Source organism: Pieris rapae, chromosome 24 (assembly GCF_905147795.1).
Source record: "Pieris rapae chromosome 24, ilPieRapa1.1, whole genome shotgun sequence".
NCBI classification, from domain to species: domain Eukaryota; kingdom Metazoa; phylum Arthropoda; class Insecta; order Lepidoptera; family Pieridae; genus Pieris; species Pieris rapae.
Window position 1 is genome coordinate 1,547,508 of NC_059532.1, and position 17,111 is coordinate 1,564,618.

Genomic DNA, 17,111 nt, shown 5'->3' on the forward strand with positions numbered 1-17,111 from the left:
AAAATGCCAAATTTATATGACAGAAATGCTAGAAAGGAATTTCTTTCCAACAATGATTTTGAGAAAATTTAGAAAGTTCTCTGTCAAAAAACCACAAAATCGGTAAAAACATATGTTTTGGCAACAATACACAATTGTTTAAAACAGAATATCATTTCATACCCATACAAATAACAAATATTAGCCAGTCCTTGTATACCTAACGAATATACTCTACGCATCAACGTTTACTTTATAATTTGCGTATCACTGTATAATGCATTTAATAAGCTACACGTGGTTAGTATTACATCCTCCCTCGCGAATGCTAAGGCCTGTTCGGGGCAAATGTCTTTGGGTGGTGAGTTGGTTCGCGCCCTGCTGATCAAGTGAACCCTGGTGTCGTAGACGGTTTCAGGGGGCAGACTCGCGGCTCGCGGTCTAGCACCGCCGGGTGAGACCCCCGGTTGTCCCGGGGGAGGCCCAGCGAGGCGACCAGCGGTCGAAGCCGCGGTTTCTGCACTGGTGTCTTCGGGACCCGCGGAGAAAAGCTCGCGCGGATACTTGTAGTGGTCTGGAGGTCTGGAGTGCCACAGTTTTTAATAAGCTTTAACACAATTTTAATAAGTGGCTAGTGAGCACATGGGGTGAAAAATCAAATCATTACAAGTTGATAGTTGACACTTGACAGTCTGAGACCTGAGTCGATTGTCGAAAGTGGTCACCACAGATTAGCAATTTATCATTTTATTTTGGATTAGAGAACTGGGCTGCCAGTAACTAGTAGCGTTATACTGCCGTCTCAATAAAGTTTTCAAACGAAACAGTATCTCGTTATACACACCAGAAAGAAACAAAAACTGTAGAGTTAGCAGTATACATAAATAATAAATTATTATACCAGATGTCATATTATGGAACATGGTGTAATGGGTGCAGCTCCTTACAAACGTTGTGTAAAAGAAAATTTGGCGATTAAAAACAGTGTCCGAGAGTTTTTTGCCAGCTGTTCTGCTCTTCCGTTCTACTCCCTTGATTTGAGAACTGGCAGTAAATGTAAAATTAGAAGCATTCACTGTGTATTTCTTTTTTGACGTCTGTTACCTTCATGAATAAACGATTTTTGAATTTTTTTTAATGTTATTTATAATGAATTTTTAAAATCGTTTATGATCGTTGAGCTCTCATTGCGTTATCAAGGCAATAATTACCTACGAAACACATTGTATAATAAGAGTAGCGCACTTTTTATTTCTACTCTGTCTGTATTGTATTTGTCTTTTGTATAATAATATGTGTTACGAAGTCCTATACCATGGAATATGCACTTCAACTTATTATTTATTAAGTATTAGGGCTAGCGCGCACTGGTGACTTTTGTCACCGTGACTGTTTCGTCACTCACATCAAGTCTATGAGTATGTATGGAGGTGCGCGCACGTTACGACGTAACAATTGGGTGACATTTTTGTCCGCCGACCGGCGGACAAGCCCGTGACGAAACTGTCACCGCGCCGGTAGGTTTTTATAGCAGCGCGCGCACGGGCAACAAAATTGTCACTCAACACGTAGTTCTTCCGCCATTTGCATTCGGATCGTCGTCCTTAGCGCACGAAAAATGGCGTCAACGTCTACGCAAAACGTGAAAGTGCATGAAGAGGATATCGATAATGATAATGACAATCTCATGTTTGTATTTTCGTATGTCAACGCAGGTCCAAAGTTGCGAAGTAATTCATCAAAACTTCTAACACTCATGCGAAAATACCCAATAAATTTCTTTGGATGTTCCCGAAGTTTATGAAACATGGTTAAAATTCTTTTCGCTTTTTTTCTCTTTTGAGTTTCCTTATAAGCTCACAGATGACGACCGAGATGGTCGAAATCCAAATGAAGCTTTAAAAAAAAATTGTCACTGTCACCTTTCGTGAGCGCACCTCGCTTTGGAGGCGTGACGTGACAGCGACAAAAACTTTTTTGTCATGTTGACAAAAGTCACCGGTGCGCGCTAGCTCTTACACGTCCGTGAGGTTACACGATGTCAGCAGTATCGCTATGTCGCAATTTATAATAAGAACTACACGTGCCTCACGTTGTGCTTTGTAATCAATATAGCGTCTTTGTGTCTTTTATTATTTTATATAATGTAGCATTCAATTTCCTCACTTCGGATTGATTAGCCGTAATTTTAATTATAATTTTAATTGTAATTTTTTTATTTTAATAAATAAGTTTAAAACATTTGGTTTTTTTTGGAACCTTCGGCTGTGGCCTTCGTAATTGGCGCAGTCGGTAGGATTTGTTCGTAAAGTCAGTGAATCGATCGCGGACCGGGCAAATTCGGAAACCTACAAGAGCCTGCAGCCAGAGGGAAATCAAGACATCGATTTATCAAAGAAACCAGATGTGGTGAGTACCTAGTTTTTATCTAGACTTGCCAAATTATCCTTTAAGTTTTTTTTATAATCCTATACCAAGATTTTCCATCCTAGAGAATCACGAACCCCTAGGTTAGGTATTATACGTAGAAATTTAGAATTTGATATAGGTAGAAATTTAACAGGAAATATATCGGAGCTTTTAGTTGACAACATATTCAAGGCTTTACGTTTAGTTCCCGAGTTTGATGGTAACCCTAATGTTCTTACAAGGTTTATTAATTTATGTGATCAATTAGTGGCGAAATTTATAACAGCGGAACCGGGTTATGAATTAAGTAATTTAGCACTTATTAATGGTATTCTCAATAAGGTTACTGGACCTGCTGCGCGGACTTTAAACTCAAATGGAATTTCCGAAAATTGGATCAGTATACGTAATTCTTTAATAAATAATTTTGCAGACCACCGTGATGAGACCTCTTTATATAACGATCTGTCTCTTATAAGTCAAGATTCGGGGACGCCTCAAGAGTTTTATGAGCGTTGTCAGAATCTTTTCAGTATAATAATGACCTATGTTAGCTTGCACGATTCCGTTCAAAGTACCATTGAAGCAAAGAGAGAGTTATATAAAAAACTGACTCTTCAAGCCTATTTGCGTGGCCTTCGTGATCCACTAGGATCCCGAATAAGATGCATGCGGCCGGAGTCAATAGAGAAAGCTCTCGAGTTTGTACATGAGGAACAAAATACGTTATACATCCAACAACGCAACCAGAGTTGTACAGATAGGAAATTATATAATAGTGATAATAATCCTCCTAACAGCCATAATTCTCAGCGTAACTTTAACTTTGTACCTAATTTTAAGCCAGGACCCTCTAGATTTTTGATCCCGCAACCTAATAGGCCTATGCCTATGCCTATGCCAGTTCTGAAACCACAGTTGCCTCGTGGTCCTACTAGAACTCAGCAGATGTTCGGTGCTCCTCCACCTAATTATCGTCCTCAGAGCAATGTATTCAGATTACCTCAACAGAGACCAATTAATAATGGTCCACAACCGATGAGTGGTGTAAGTCATTTTGTTACTAAGACCTCTCAACCTAAACCCGTTTTTACCGGGCATGATTGGTCTAGACATGGTAATCCACCACCTTCTAATTATTTTAAATTTAAAGATGTTAATTTTAACGAATTATATGACCAAAACGACTATGACTTTTATGAACATGACTATTACTATGACCCTTATTATCAGGAATATTATTATTCAGAGCCTGTTTATGACATGACTTATGAACAGTATCAAGACGCTAATGACTTTTCACCTCCTACTGTTGAAGAGCCACAAGAGAGTTCAACTTCAGATCAGGATTTTCAAAAAGCGGTCAAGTTAGAAAAGCCAAAATAGAAATTAATTTGCATATTCAACGACAATTACCGTATATTCAAATTTACAATCCACCACTTAAGTTATTAATTGATACCGGTGCTAATCAGTCTTTTATTAGCCCCGAAGCAGTAAGTAATTATTTTTCAGATATACCTTTGACATTTGATCCATTCGAGGTGACTAATGTCCATGCAACTACTAGGAATAATTATTCTATTACTTTACCTTGTTTTTCGGAATTAAATAATAATGAAGATATTAAATTATTTTTATATAAATTTCATGATTATTTCGATGGTTTGATTGGACTCGATTTACTCACTAAATGGGAGTCTAAAATTGATCTTAAGGATAAGTTATTAGTAACTAAATTTGGTTCGAATCCGATTCATATGTATAACTCTAGAAATTGTAATTTGTATGAAGATATAATACCTGCTAATAGTACTAAGTTAATAAGAGTTCCTATTGATACGCTAGATGGTGATGTTTTAGTTCAAGAACAAGTTATCTGTAATTGTATTATTCATGAATGCATTACATCTGTCAAAAATAATCGTGGTTATTTAGAAGTAGAAAATCCAACGGATAATGATATAATACTTTCCTTTGATCATGCCGCACATGCTGAAATATTTAATGTTGAAAGCTATGATTGTCTTAAGCCTAATCGTGTTGATGATGTTATCTCTCGTCTTCGCACAGACCATCTTAATCCTGAAGAAAAAGTAAATTTAGTATCACTTTGTTCTCGTTATGCAGACGTATTTTATATTGAAGGTGAACCACTTACCTTCACGAATAAAATTAAACATCGTATTAAAACTACTGACGAAGTACCAGTTTATACAAAGAGTTATCGTTATCCATATGTACACAGACAAGAGGTTAGAGATCAAATTGGCAAGATGTTAGAGCAAGGTATAATTCGACCTTCGGACTCAGCCTGGAGCTCTCCTATTTGGATTGTACCCAAAAAGGCTGATGCTTCTGGGAAACAAAAGTGGAGACTAGTAATAGATTTTAGAAAAGTAAATGAAAAAACTATAGATGATAAGTATCCTATTCCGAATATGAACTGCCATTATTTCACTACGTTAGATTTGGCAAGTGGCTTTTACCAGGTCGAAATGGACCCTCAAGATATTCATAAGACAGCTTTTAACGTAGAACATGGGCACTTTGAATTTTTAAGAATGCCCATGGGTTTAAAGAATAGCCCTTCAACTTTTCAGAGGGTTATGGATAATGTTCTTAGAGACCTTCAAAATGTTATATGTCTAGTTTACCTCGATGACATAATAGTTTTTAGTGTTTCATTACAGGAACATATGGTAAATTTAGAAAAGGTTTTTAAAAGATTAAGGGAATCAAATTTCAAGATACAAATGGATAAATCCGAATTTTTAAAGCTTGAAACTTCATATTTAGGGCATATAATTAGTAAAGACGGTATTAAACCGAATCCTGACAAGATAGAAGCAATTAAAAAATTTCCTTTGCCTAAAACTGCCACTGAAATAAAGCGTTTCCTTGGTTTAGTCGGTTATTATAGAAAATTTATTCCTGATTTTGCTCGTATAACAAAACCTATGACGCAGTGTCTTAAAAAGGGATCTAAAATAACGTTTAACGATTCAAATTACATTAATTGCTTTGAAAAATGTAAGTTATTATTGATTAATGATCCTATCTTGCAAGTATCCTGATTTTAATAAAGATTTTATTCTTACGACTGATGCATCTAATTTCGCTATTGGCGCTATACTTTCTCAAGGAACTATAGGTAGTGACAAACCTATAGCATATGCATCAAGGACACTTAATTCGAGTGAAATTAATTATAGTACAATAGAAAAAGAACTTTTAGCAATAGTGTGGGCTACTAAATATTTTAGACCGTATTTATTTGGCAGAAAATTTAAGATTGTCACAGATCATAGGCCACTTCAATGGGTTATGAATCTTAAAGAACCAGGTTCTAGGTTAACGCGTTGGAGACTTAAATTAAGTGAATATAATTTTACCACCGAATACAAGCAGGGCAAAAAGAATACCAATGCCGATGCTTTATCTCGCGTCGAAATTCACAATGAGGACGTGAGTTCCATCATAGTAAATACATCTGAAAGACCTCCATCACAGTCTGATTCTGCCACTGAAACAGTTCATACCAGTGACGAAAACCCAATTCTTGAAGTTCCTATATCTGACGAACCGTTAAATAAGTTTACAAGACAGATATGTTTTGTCCTCGTAGGTGACATTAAAAAGCGACCAACTGTAACGAAACCTTTTGAGACCCATACAAAAACGACTATACAAATTACTGAGACTAATATTGACAATGACGTTATTAATGCAGTTAAGGAATATGTAAACCCCAAGGTCAAGACAGGAATCTTAATCCAACCCCCATTAGCTATGTATAAAATAATCCCCATAATACAAAGTAATTTTAAAAATTCCGCAATGAATCTTATTTTAACGAAAACTGAATTAGAAAATGTTAAGGACTATTTACGTCAACAGGAAATTATACAGAAATACCATGAAGGAAAAACAAATCATCGTGGTATTACAGAATGTTATTTAGCATTATCTTCCAGGTATTATTGGCCTAAAATGAAGGATAGCATTTCAAAATATATTAACGAGTGTAATATTTGCGGTCAAGCCAAATATGATAGGTGCCCAATTAAACAGAGGTTCTGTATAGTTCCACCCCCTTCTAAACCCTTTCAGACAGTTCATCTCGATCTTTTCACAGTTCAGTCAGAGAAATATCTTACAATAGTCGATGCGTTTTCCAAATATGCACAAGCTTATCATTTGAGAGATAGCACAGCTTTAAGTGTAGTTCAAGCTCTTCTTATATTTTGTACCCATCATGGTATGATGTTAACTGTAGTTACGGATCAAGGTACTGAATTTACTAATCAAATATTTTTAGAATTTGTTCGTCTTCACAAAATTCAGCATCATAAGGTTCTAGCTCATTCTCCGAATGACAATGGAATCGTTGAGAGATTCCACTCAACTATCCTTGAACATCTAAGAATATTAAAATTAGAGAAACCAAACGAACCGGCAATTAATCTTATGCCATATGCCATTTTAGCCTATAATAGTTCTATTCACAGTTTCACGAAATGTAGGCCATTAGACCTAATTACAGGACATTTTGACCCTCGTGACCCTGTAGACATAGACTTAACCGAACATTTATTACAACAGTATTCTCAGGACCATAGAAGACGAATGACTCAAGTATATGAAATTATTAACGAAACCTCCTTACATGACAGGACTCAATTGACTGAAAACCGAAATAAAGACAGAGGACCTGAAAAAGACTATACCCCAGACCAACAAGTTTTCATACGTAATCCCATGGCAGCCCGACAGAAATTAGCACCACGTTATATGCAAGACACAGTGCTCGCGGATCTTCCCATTCATATATATACAAAAAAGAAGCGTGGTCCCGTTGCAAAATCACGCCTTAAGCGAAGTTCTAAACATCCCACTTTGTTACAGGATACTACTATGGTTGACGCTTTCTCTATTTGATCCTCATTTGAGACAGCTTAATAATAAAATAGCTGTAATTTCAAACGAACTTAGTATGTTTGAGTCAGTACGTCGCAAAAGGGAACTCATTGACGGTCTAAGTTCCATTATTAAAAGCATTTCTGGTAACCTAGATTATGCGATAATGAACATAAGTTAGAAACGGAAATTAACAGCCGTGTTAGTTTAAATAATGTTAAAGTAATGATAGGTAAACTTAGGATTTTATACTCTAGTGATAAAGTCCTTGACGTAGAATTTAGACAGTTTTATGAAATAATTAAGTTAGGATATTTTTACTCAGAGAGGCAAGTTGTAATAGTAATAAAAGTTCCAATTATTGTATCCTATACCTATGACCTTTATAAATTAGCTGTTGTCCCGAATAAAAACCATTAAGTCCTTATTCCTATCTCTCCATTTTTGGCAATTTCTGGAAAAGACTCTAGGTACATAGAGACAGAATGTCCGAAGTTGAATTCGTGGTTTCTTTGCACCTCAAAGCCAGATTATAGGAAAGATAAACATGATTGTATCCAGCAGTTGATCACCCATCAGGAACTCAATCAGTCCTGCCCCTTAACTTCAGTTGTCCTGCAAAATGAAGCTTTAGAACAACTCAAATGACAAGCATTATACAATGAGTTTTCCAACCTTAACGAAAGTTAAATTATTCTGTGGACAAGAACAATATAGGACACTACAAGGCAGTTATGTAGCAACCATTCCATTTAACTGTTACCTCAAGGCACCAGGATTTACCATTACTAATGTGAATAATCGTATAAAAGGTCATATTGTGAAGATATTGGAAATACCACAACACATTGAATCCAAGTATAGTGAACAACCAATATTAAATCTGGCATCTGTAGACTTGAACACTTTCCACAGTCTTAACACGAAGATGTCTATGCAGCCTCCGGTACATTTAAACCAATATGAGGATATAAGTTTATATCATACTACAATACCTCTATATATAGTATTGGTGATTACGATTACATTAGTTGGTATCATAACATATAGACGAATGGGAATTAAATCTGAAACAAAAGGACATCCTGGAAGAGAACAAGTTCCTGAAGACCCCAGTCTAGTTAAAGTGAATCCCGGACACATTTCATCAGCTACTCTCTCAAACAAAGTTCTCGAATAGTCGCTGATTTTAGGAGGGAGGTGTTACGAAGTCCTATACCATGGAATATGCACTTCAACTTATTATTTATTAAGTATTACACGTCCGTGAGGTTACACGATGTCAGCAGTATCGCTATGTCGCAATTTATAATAAGAACTACACGTGCCTCACGTTGTGCTTTGTAATCAATATAGCCTCTTTGTGTCTTTTATTATTTTATATAATGTAGCATTCAATTTCCTCACTTCGGATTGATTAGCCGTAATTTTAATTATAATTTTAATTGTAATTTTTTTATTTTAATAAATAAGTTTAAAACATTTGGTTTTTTTTGGAACCTTCGGCTGTGGCCTTCGTAATTAGTAGCTGTTGGATTATTTATTATTAAATAAATAAATAAATACTCTATTTGTACTACGTAAACCACGTTTGACTCTAGTCTACTTTAATTTAAAAACCAGCGGTCTACGAAGGCAAAAATGTGAATGAATTTAATCAATATAATTGGATAATATGTGTATAACGCCTGGATTTACAGAATCTACAATGAAACCAGACAAAATCACTTCTCGATAGGTGACCCAGTATAGCCAAAGTCATTCAGCGTCCTTTCGAAGTATTTTTTTAACCCCCGAGGTGTTAACGTAAGGTTACATAGATCGTCATAGCAAATTGTATGCACAGATTAATAGTTAACCTTTATTGAAACTAGACAAGGCGTGATTGGATTTAAAAAATATTCTTTAAGTTTCTTTAAGTTGCTACTTTTGTTCTCCCGGCGGCTGAGATTGGAACAACTGTAGCTATTTTGACGCAAACAAGATATAATTTTAGTATATATCATCTTCTAATAAAAATCCAACTAAAATGTGTTTACATATTTTTATTCCTTGCATTATTCATAATAGAGCTTTGATTATCGAACGGTTCGGATTGCTAGCTATCTTAAAATTTATTATTAGTATGGGTAACCAAACTTATAATATCAATACTTCCTAAGTTTGTGTAATATATATTTATGTCCAGAACTGTAGTTTCTAGATACATGGTCTCAGTAAACAAATAATTAAGTTGGCCTGCATGACTTCTAATAGAAAAAGGGGAGTACCCTTTTAATGGGTTAATTAATATTAACTGGCAATACTTGTATACAAATAGCGACGCTCTTACCGGCCAAGAAAAGTACGTCAAAATTATAGAAACAATAAATGTATCAAACATCGTTGATATTATAAATAAAACACACATTCTGATAAAGGTAATTTATTGTAACTTATTACATGATAAATAAAAAAATACGCAAAGGTCGTAAATGGTCTCAGTAAACAAATAATTAAGTTGGCCTGCATGACTTCTAATAGAAAAAGGGGAGTACCCTTTTAATGGGTTAATTAATATTAACTGGCAATACTTGTATACAAATAGCGACGCTCTTACCGGCCAAGAAAAGTACGTCAAAATTATAGAAACAATAAATGTATCAAACATCGTTGATATTAAAAATAAAACACACATTCTGATAGAGGTAATTTATTGTAACTTATTACATGATAAATAATAAAATACGCAAAGGTCGTAAATAAATACTTATAAGTTTAACCTCACTGAAATGTATATTTAAATAACTTATTACAAATAGCTTTGTTCAATACAACAGTTAATAATACTCAATTTTAATTTCGCGTTCTTTTTTCTCCTGCTCATGATTACAAATTTCAATAAATACTATAGATGGCGCTTTTCACAAAAGGCAATATAGTATTAAAATTAAGTCTAATTATTAAAATAAGAACTTTTTAAATTACGTTTAAAAAAAAAAGCTGTGCCGTTCGACTTTAATACTTTATTCTACGTCAGCATATATTATTTTTCAGTGAGGAACCTTAACACAACGGCAGGCATCTATTAGTATGAATAAATCTATTAACGCTCTATCTTAATGTCAGTTGAAATTATCTATGACTTAAGTTACATAATATGCAATTTTTTCTTTTAAAGTACATTCTTATTATAAAAAAAAAACATTTGCAATTCGAATACGGAACACATAAATTGAAATAAAGAATTTAAAACATAACTTGACATATTACAATATTTTAAATTGCCTTTTTAAGTAATAGATAATGATAACTTATATTAAGAATGGTAACAGGTGTTTCAGCGTTGTACTTGTTCTTTAAGTGCAGTTGACATTACTTTGAAACACTTTTAAATTAATAATTCACTTTTAAAAATAAAATATAAATAAATAAAATGATTTATATTTACAGAAAAAAATGTTTATAAAACTTATCACGTTAGCGAATTACTTTTATAAATTCTGTTAAATATAAAGTGTGATTATTGATTTAAAAGCGTCTTAAGTGCTAGACTTAAAGTCCAGCGACAATGCTAGCTGGGTCTTCTACACCTTGCTTGATTTTTTTCAAGAATAGCACTGCTTCACGACCATCAATTAATCTATGATCATAAGTTAGGGCTATGTACATCATCGGTCGGATCACAACCTGCCCATTCAAGGCAATTGGTCTTTCAAATATTCCGTGCATTCCCAAGATTCCCGATTGTGGTGGGTTAACAATTGGGGTGCCCATTAATGAGCCAAACACTCCACCGTTGCTAATAGTAAATGTACCTCCATCCATTTCTTCAATAGTTAACTTACCGTTCCTGGCTTTCTCGGCTAGTGCAGCGACAGTCAATTCAATGTCTGCATATGTCATTGTTTGAACATTTCTAATGACTGGCACGACCAGTCCTTTTGGTGTTGCTACAGCAACTGATATGTCCACATAATCCCTGTAGACGATTTCATTACCATCAATCACAGCATTGACAACCGGTTGGTCTTGCAACGCACTTGCAGCTGCCTTAACAAATGGAGACATTAAACCAAGTTTGACACCAAACTTTTTAGTAAAAGCTTCCAGGTTCTTCTTTCTAAAGGCCATTATGTGGGACATGTCTACTTCGTTGAAGGTTGTGAGGAGGGCGTTTGTGTCCTGGGCCTGTTTCAGGCGTTCAGCAATACGCTGTCTCATTCTGTTCATTTTCACTCGCTGCTCGCTGCGGGTGCCGACAATTTCTTTGCTGTAGTCACTGGGTGGGACGCGGACTGATGCCGTTTCTATAGCTTGGGCGTGACGGATAGCTGCGACGGGGATAGATGAGATTGGAGCCCCGGCTTTAGGTGCTTGGGGAGGAGGCGTTTGGGGTTTAGGTGGGGGAGGAGTAGGTGGTGCAGCAGATGGCGTTGGAACAGCAGATGGCGGTGGGGCAGCGGCCGGTGGAGGAGTCGGTTCGGATTTAACTTCAGCTGGTGCCTCCTTTTTGGGTGCCCCACTGGTGATTTCTAAACGGAATAACTTTTGTCCTGCTTTTACAGTTTCTCCATCCTTTACGTACAATTCCTTGATGATTCCATTTTCTGGTGCCATGACAGGAATAGCTGTTTTGTCGGTCTCGATTTCTAGTACTACGTCGTCGGCTGCGACCGCATCGCCAACTTTCTTGTCGAGTTTCACATCACCCTCTGATACGGAATCTGGGAAACTAGGGGTCATCACATCCTGTTCAGCCATTAATGGGTTGGTAAAATGAATAGAGGCTACCTGGCTATGGGTGAAAACCCTAGGTTTGAGGGTAACATGATGAGCAGCTCCATAGATCTTGGGTATCTCTGTTGACCGAAACCGGAGGGCTTGGCTCTGCCGCCGGTATATGGTCTGAAGATTTCTAGAGCACCGACGCAACATTTTGGAAAATTTACCCTGAAACATAACAACATATTATGGAATTAAATACAAGGGATTTTAGTTAAAAGCATAATAGAATTAAAGGATGAAAATTTATAATTATTTAAAAATAGATTTAAAATAATTGAAGTGAAAAATTCTGTTCCATTAACAGTTTTTTATGAACAAGTTGATACCTTTACAGGTGTAAAGACATTTTTAAGTATTAAACTAAAGATATTCTGTAGAGAAATCTCTTGTAAAATTAAACTATCTAGTCACTTTGCCACATAGACTTAGTTTTGTTTTAATTTATTACCTATCCTAATGTCAAACAATACTTGAGAATTAAAATGGTAGAATTAGTTACAGTTGTTCACATTTGACAATTGATTGATTGATTGATAAGATATTATAAACTTTTTTTAATATTATTTTATTATATTTATATAATAATTAAATTAACAAAATTAACAAACCTATACAAATGAATTATATAGAGTCAATATTTAGATTTAGAGAGCTTAGTATGAATATGTCAATAATTTATTTCTAGCAAACTGCTTCTCAATCATACAGCTACAATCGGATTCTTTGTGTTGCTAAGCCATTGAGTATTTAGTAGGCTGATGAATAATCGTAGTATTATACATAAATATGCAATATCTTATCACAAACTCATAACAACAAGATTATGTAGTATGAAATTTTTTAAATACATAGCGCAATATTCATATTATTAAATATGAACTTAATTTAAGAAATATGAATATTGCGCTATGAAATATTTTGATTCAATGGTACTTGCACTAGTTATGAGGCTATAATGCTCACTAATCTATTATAACAGCTATAATAATTCTTACAGTAAATACATCTTTTATTATCATGACCAAGATAATTGTATATACATACATAGCCACTAGAATCTAGTTAATATATAAGATTCATGAAAAATCTACAAACATACTATTTGTTCAATTGAGTCAAAAATAATTTAGTATGGATGTATAAAATTCTCAGCATTCATATAATATATATTTTTCGCATACCCTAATTATATCACTCGGTTTGCCATTTATTCTTTTACAGGAAAATACCTTAATGAATACAATTGCAGAGTAGTTTAACTCTTATTTCAACTCAATATTTTAAACACTTACCAGAACAGATTATAATAACTAAGATTAAAAACTCAATAGTGCAAAATAAAAAATATATGTTCCAAATTTAAAAGAATACATGTTAAATACCGTGATTTTAGGATTGAATGACACGGGGGTCGATGTAAATTGTTTATTAAATATTATTTATCTACTAATATTGTTAATGTTAATTACCTATTAATTAGTGATATGGATGATATGGTCAGGTTCGGTGTAAAAATCAAGGTTATCATGTGATGTTAATTATAACACAAAAGCATCCTTACCTAGGGCTCGGTAAACAATAACCAGATGTATTTAAAAAGTTATTTTCAGTAAAAAGTGTTACATAAGCTAAGTCCCATGACACTACTACACGAATTCTGTATCGATTTTTGCTAGGTTATTTAGATCATAGCTGTTAAATAACGCACGTAAAAGTCACAAAATATACTTCACTTTTAAGATAACAGCGCTGCTTTCTTTAGTTATAAATAGGCCCAAGATCTACATTTATTTCGTCCGACGAGTAAGTCTTTGATCGAGTTGGCGCCGCCTGTCACGCAAAGTGGTTCAATCTGCGTTTCGTAATTCGTATTCTTTTGACTGTCACCCATTTGACGTTCGTTTTGGTACAACGGAACGCAACTTTAATTAAGTTTTTTTAAATTTTTGTAACCTACTTTTGGAACTATTTATAATTATTATTTTTAAGTTTTATTATAGTCTTAAATATGGTAAGAAAATAACTTAAGTTGATATTACCTGGCGTAAAACAGTGCCATCTATCATAATATGAAAGCACTCACATAACAAATGATTGCATGACAATTAAATTTAACAAAGGCCATCGCTAGATGACGCTGTGGAAAAGTGAAACCTTGTACATATATCAGATTTTTGAATTTAGTCACAGTTAAACATTATCTTTTCCTTTAATATTTATACGAAAAGGCTTAGAGTACTTCTGACTACTCGTGAAACAAGTATATTTATATAAAAAATAAGAGTATAATAAGTTTTTACATAAACACAGGTATTAAAATAAACGAGTTATAAATACGTATAATAGTAGATACCCATACTAACTTAGTAATGTGCTGATTCCGATTACACGATATTTCTAGAATCTAGATAGTAGATATGTCTAGTAATTTTATGCTGGGAGTACAACGTCTTCACATATAATTATTTAATTATATTATTTCATGTTTACAAATATTGTAAATTCTTTTTTAAAAGAGTAAGTGTGGAGTTTCTTGCACATTTTTATCCACACGAAACTACCGTTTGGCAACTAGAATCATCTTTATATTTTATTTAACGTTCAAAAGTGCTATTTTAGGGGTTTTATTCGGTGCAAATGATTTCATTTGATTTGCCCTATGGTATCCTTCTTGTCAATTAAATCTATTTTGGAACGAAACAATGATTAATAGTGTTCGCCCCATACCCCAAGACGTTTCGACTTATACATTACTTGAGCCACCTATGTTGAATCTCTTGCAGTTAAGTGCCGACTTCGCAGTTGAGCCTGTCAAATGCAGAATGCACAATTGATGACGTCATAAACGAAAATGGCTGCGAGATTTTATTTTTCATTTGCAAAATATATTTAGCTTTCAGTGAAGAAAATCAATGTGGTTATCATAAGAACGAAATTCTCTTGTTTATCTAAAACCTTCTGGAAACTTCTGCACGCTTCTATTAAATAGAGAGATCCATGATGAAAGTATAGCGTTTCTGCGCTCAACGACTGTAATTAAGTTTCATCATCAGACGTCGAGGCATAATACGAAATTCCACCCGTATCACCTCGACGTCCGCCGTTCCACAAGGCAGTTTTTGCCGGTCACCACCACTTTGTGGAAGAGAGAAGAGAGCGTGCCAATTCCTTAAAGACCGACAACGCACTCGCGAGTCCTCTGGCATTGAGATTGGGGGGCTGTATCACTTAACAGACAAGCATGATGCTGCTCGTTTGCCCCCAGTTATATAAAGAAAATACACAATTGACTAAAATCACGTAGACAAGCGAATCTTTGTGATAATGTTAATAATAATTGCAAATTTTATTCTTGTATAAAGAGATCTATTATAAATAAACAGACAATATTGTTCTTTAAGTATTCTAAATAATGATCATTCATCTACAATGAGCTACAGTACAGCGTTCATTGTATCATTTTGTTACAATATTCATATGTATAATAAATGATAAAAATGTGCTCGAAATACATAATTTCACTTTAATAAAAGTAAATAATTTAACGAAACTATATTTGTTAAATAATTATAATTACATTACTTTGTACTTATAATAGCGATAAAGTAAAAAAATAATTATTATAAAATTAACAATATAGTTAGATAAGTTTCGTGTTAAATGTTAAAATATAGTTCAGGAATGTTATATGTATAAATAGAATAAATTAAAAAAATAATAGTAATTTCTTTGAAGTGAAACTTCTTTTTCGACGTATGGGAGAAATTTTGTAAGAAAACGTCACGTTTTTCGGTTACGCGCCATGTTGCTTTTTTATCGAAGTTTAGTATAGTGACCTAAAGAATATAATGTAATATATGATAATAATAACAGTTTCACTTCTAACCTGTGTACTCTGGTACACACATATATTTTTTTTTTAGTTTAATAAAAATTAGTTAAATAATTATAATTAAATTACTTTGTACTAATAATAGCGATAAACTAAAAAAATAATAATTATAAAATTAACAATATAGTTAGATAAGTTTCGTGTTAAACGTTAAAATATAGTTTAGGCGTGTTATATGTATGTATAAATAGAATGAATTAAAAACAACGTAATTTCTTTTTATTATCCATTCACCTATAAAAAATGCAGACTTTCATATGATATTTTTTAAATGTGTGTTGCAGTAGGTATTGCTTTACAAATGGTCTCAATTTATATTTTGTGTAAAACATTCAATGTAAAAAATTAAACAATTTGTTCTCTTTGGAGTAGACTATTGAGTATGAGGTTAAGGTGCTAATTAAATATTTAATTTGGCGCCTGGTAGATAGTCCAGTTGACCCCAGAGGTGGTGCTTTCAAGGAACAAGTATCGCAATACAAGGAAATGCTGTCAGCTTTGGGGTACACTGTCACAGGGACTAAATTTTTCTTTTAATTTTATTAAAGGGAAACTTATTACATCGTCCCGAACTTTTTCGTCTGCGTGTTGCACGTCGCGTGACGGTCGGCCGCGGAGTAGGGATAAAGTGAAAGGCGCTCGTCATAGCAGCCAAGGCCAATATGGCGGCACACATAGTTCGCAGCAGCTGACCGTGTAGTGTATAGACTATTATTTAATATGTGTATATAATCTAAATAATTGTTAAGTATGTATTATGTATGTCGTACTCTCTAAGACACAGAGTTCAATAAAAATATTTGAAGACATAGTCTACTTGTATTATTTCCCATTATCATTCCAATTTTCCAAGCAAAAAAATTAGGATTAATGAAGCGATTTATACCCTTAATGGAATATAATTCCAAAAAATAATTTGTTAAATGTGAAAATAATGAAAAATAATAAAGATATAATTAAATAATATTTAATAAATAATAAGATTAAATAATAAGATAAAAAAAATGAAAAAGAGATCACTTTTACCGTGGTTTCATAATACCACACAATCCTTTTTTTAGATTATTTATGAATAATTTGATTAAACAATACCGAAGCCCGTCGCAGTATAATTAATTTATATATAACTAGCGACCCGCCCCGG

At 33.9% G+C, this 17,111-nt stretch overlaps 1 protein-coding gene across 2 annotated transcripts; it reads right to left on the minus strand.

The window, feature by feature from the left end:
• Positions 1–10,330: 10,330 nt before the first annotated feature.
• Positions 10,331–13,958, minus strand: LOC111001780 (dihydrolipoyllysine-residue succinyltransferase component of 2-oxoglutarate dehydrogenase complex, mitochondrial). Of its 2 annotated transcripts, none has more exons than XM_045633656.1 (2): positions 13,809–13,958; positions 10,331–12,240 (listed from the first exon to the last, which is right to left on the minus strand). In XM_045633656.1, exon 2 carries the CDS (start codon positions 12,223–12,225, stop codon positions 10,843–10,845), a length of 1,383 nt encoding a protein of 460 aa, XP_045489612.1. In that variant the 5' UTR covers positions 12,226–12,240; positions 13,809–13,958; the 3' UTR covers positions 10,331–10,842. The 2 variants fall into 2 exon arrangements, with proteins under 2 accessions (XP_045489612.1, XP_045489611.1); XM_045633655.1 differs by having other exon boundaries at positions 13,637–13,933.
• Between the last annotated feature and the right edge of the window lie 3,153 nt (positions 13,959–17,111).

Bases quoted from the DNA above. Each gene is read 5' to 3' on its own strand.
- LOC111001780 (XM_045633656.1), bottom strand. From the start codon at position 12,225: ATGTTGCGTCGGTGCTCTAGAAATCTTCAGACCATATACCGGCGGCAG.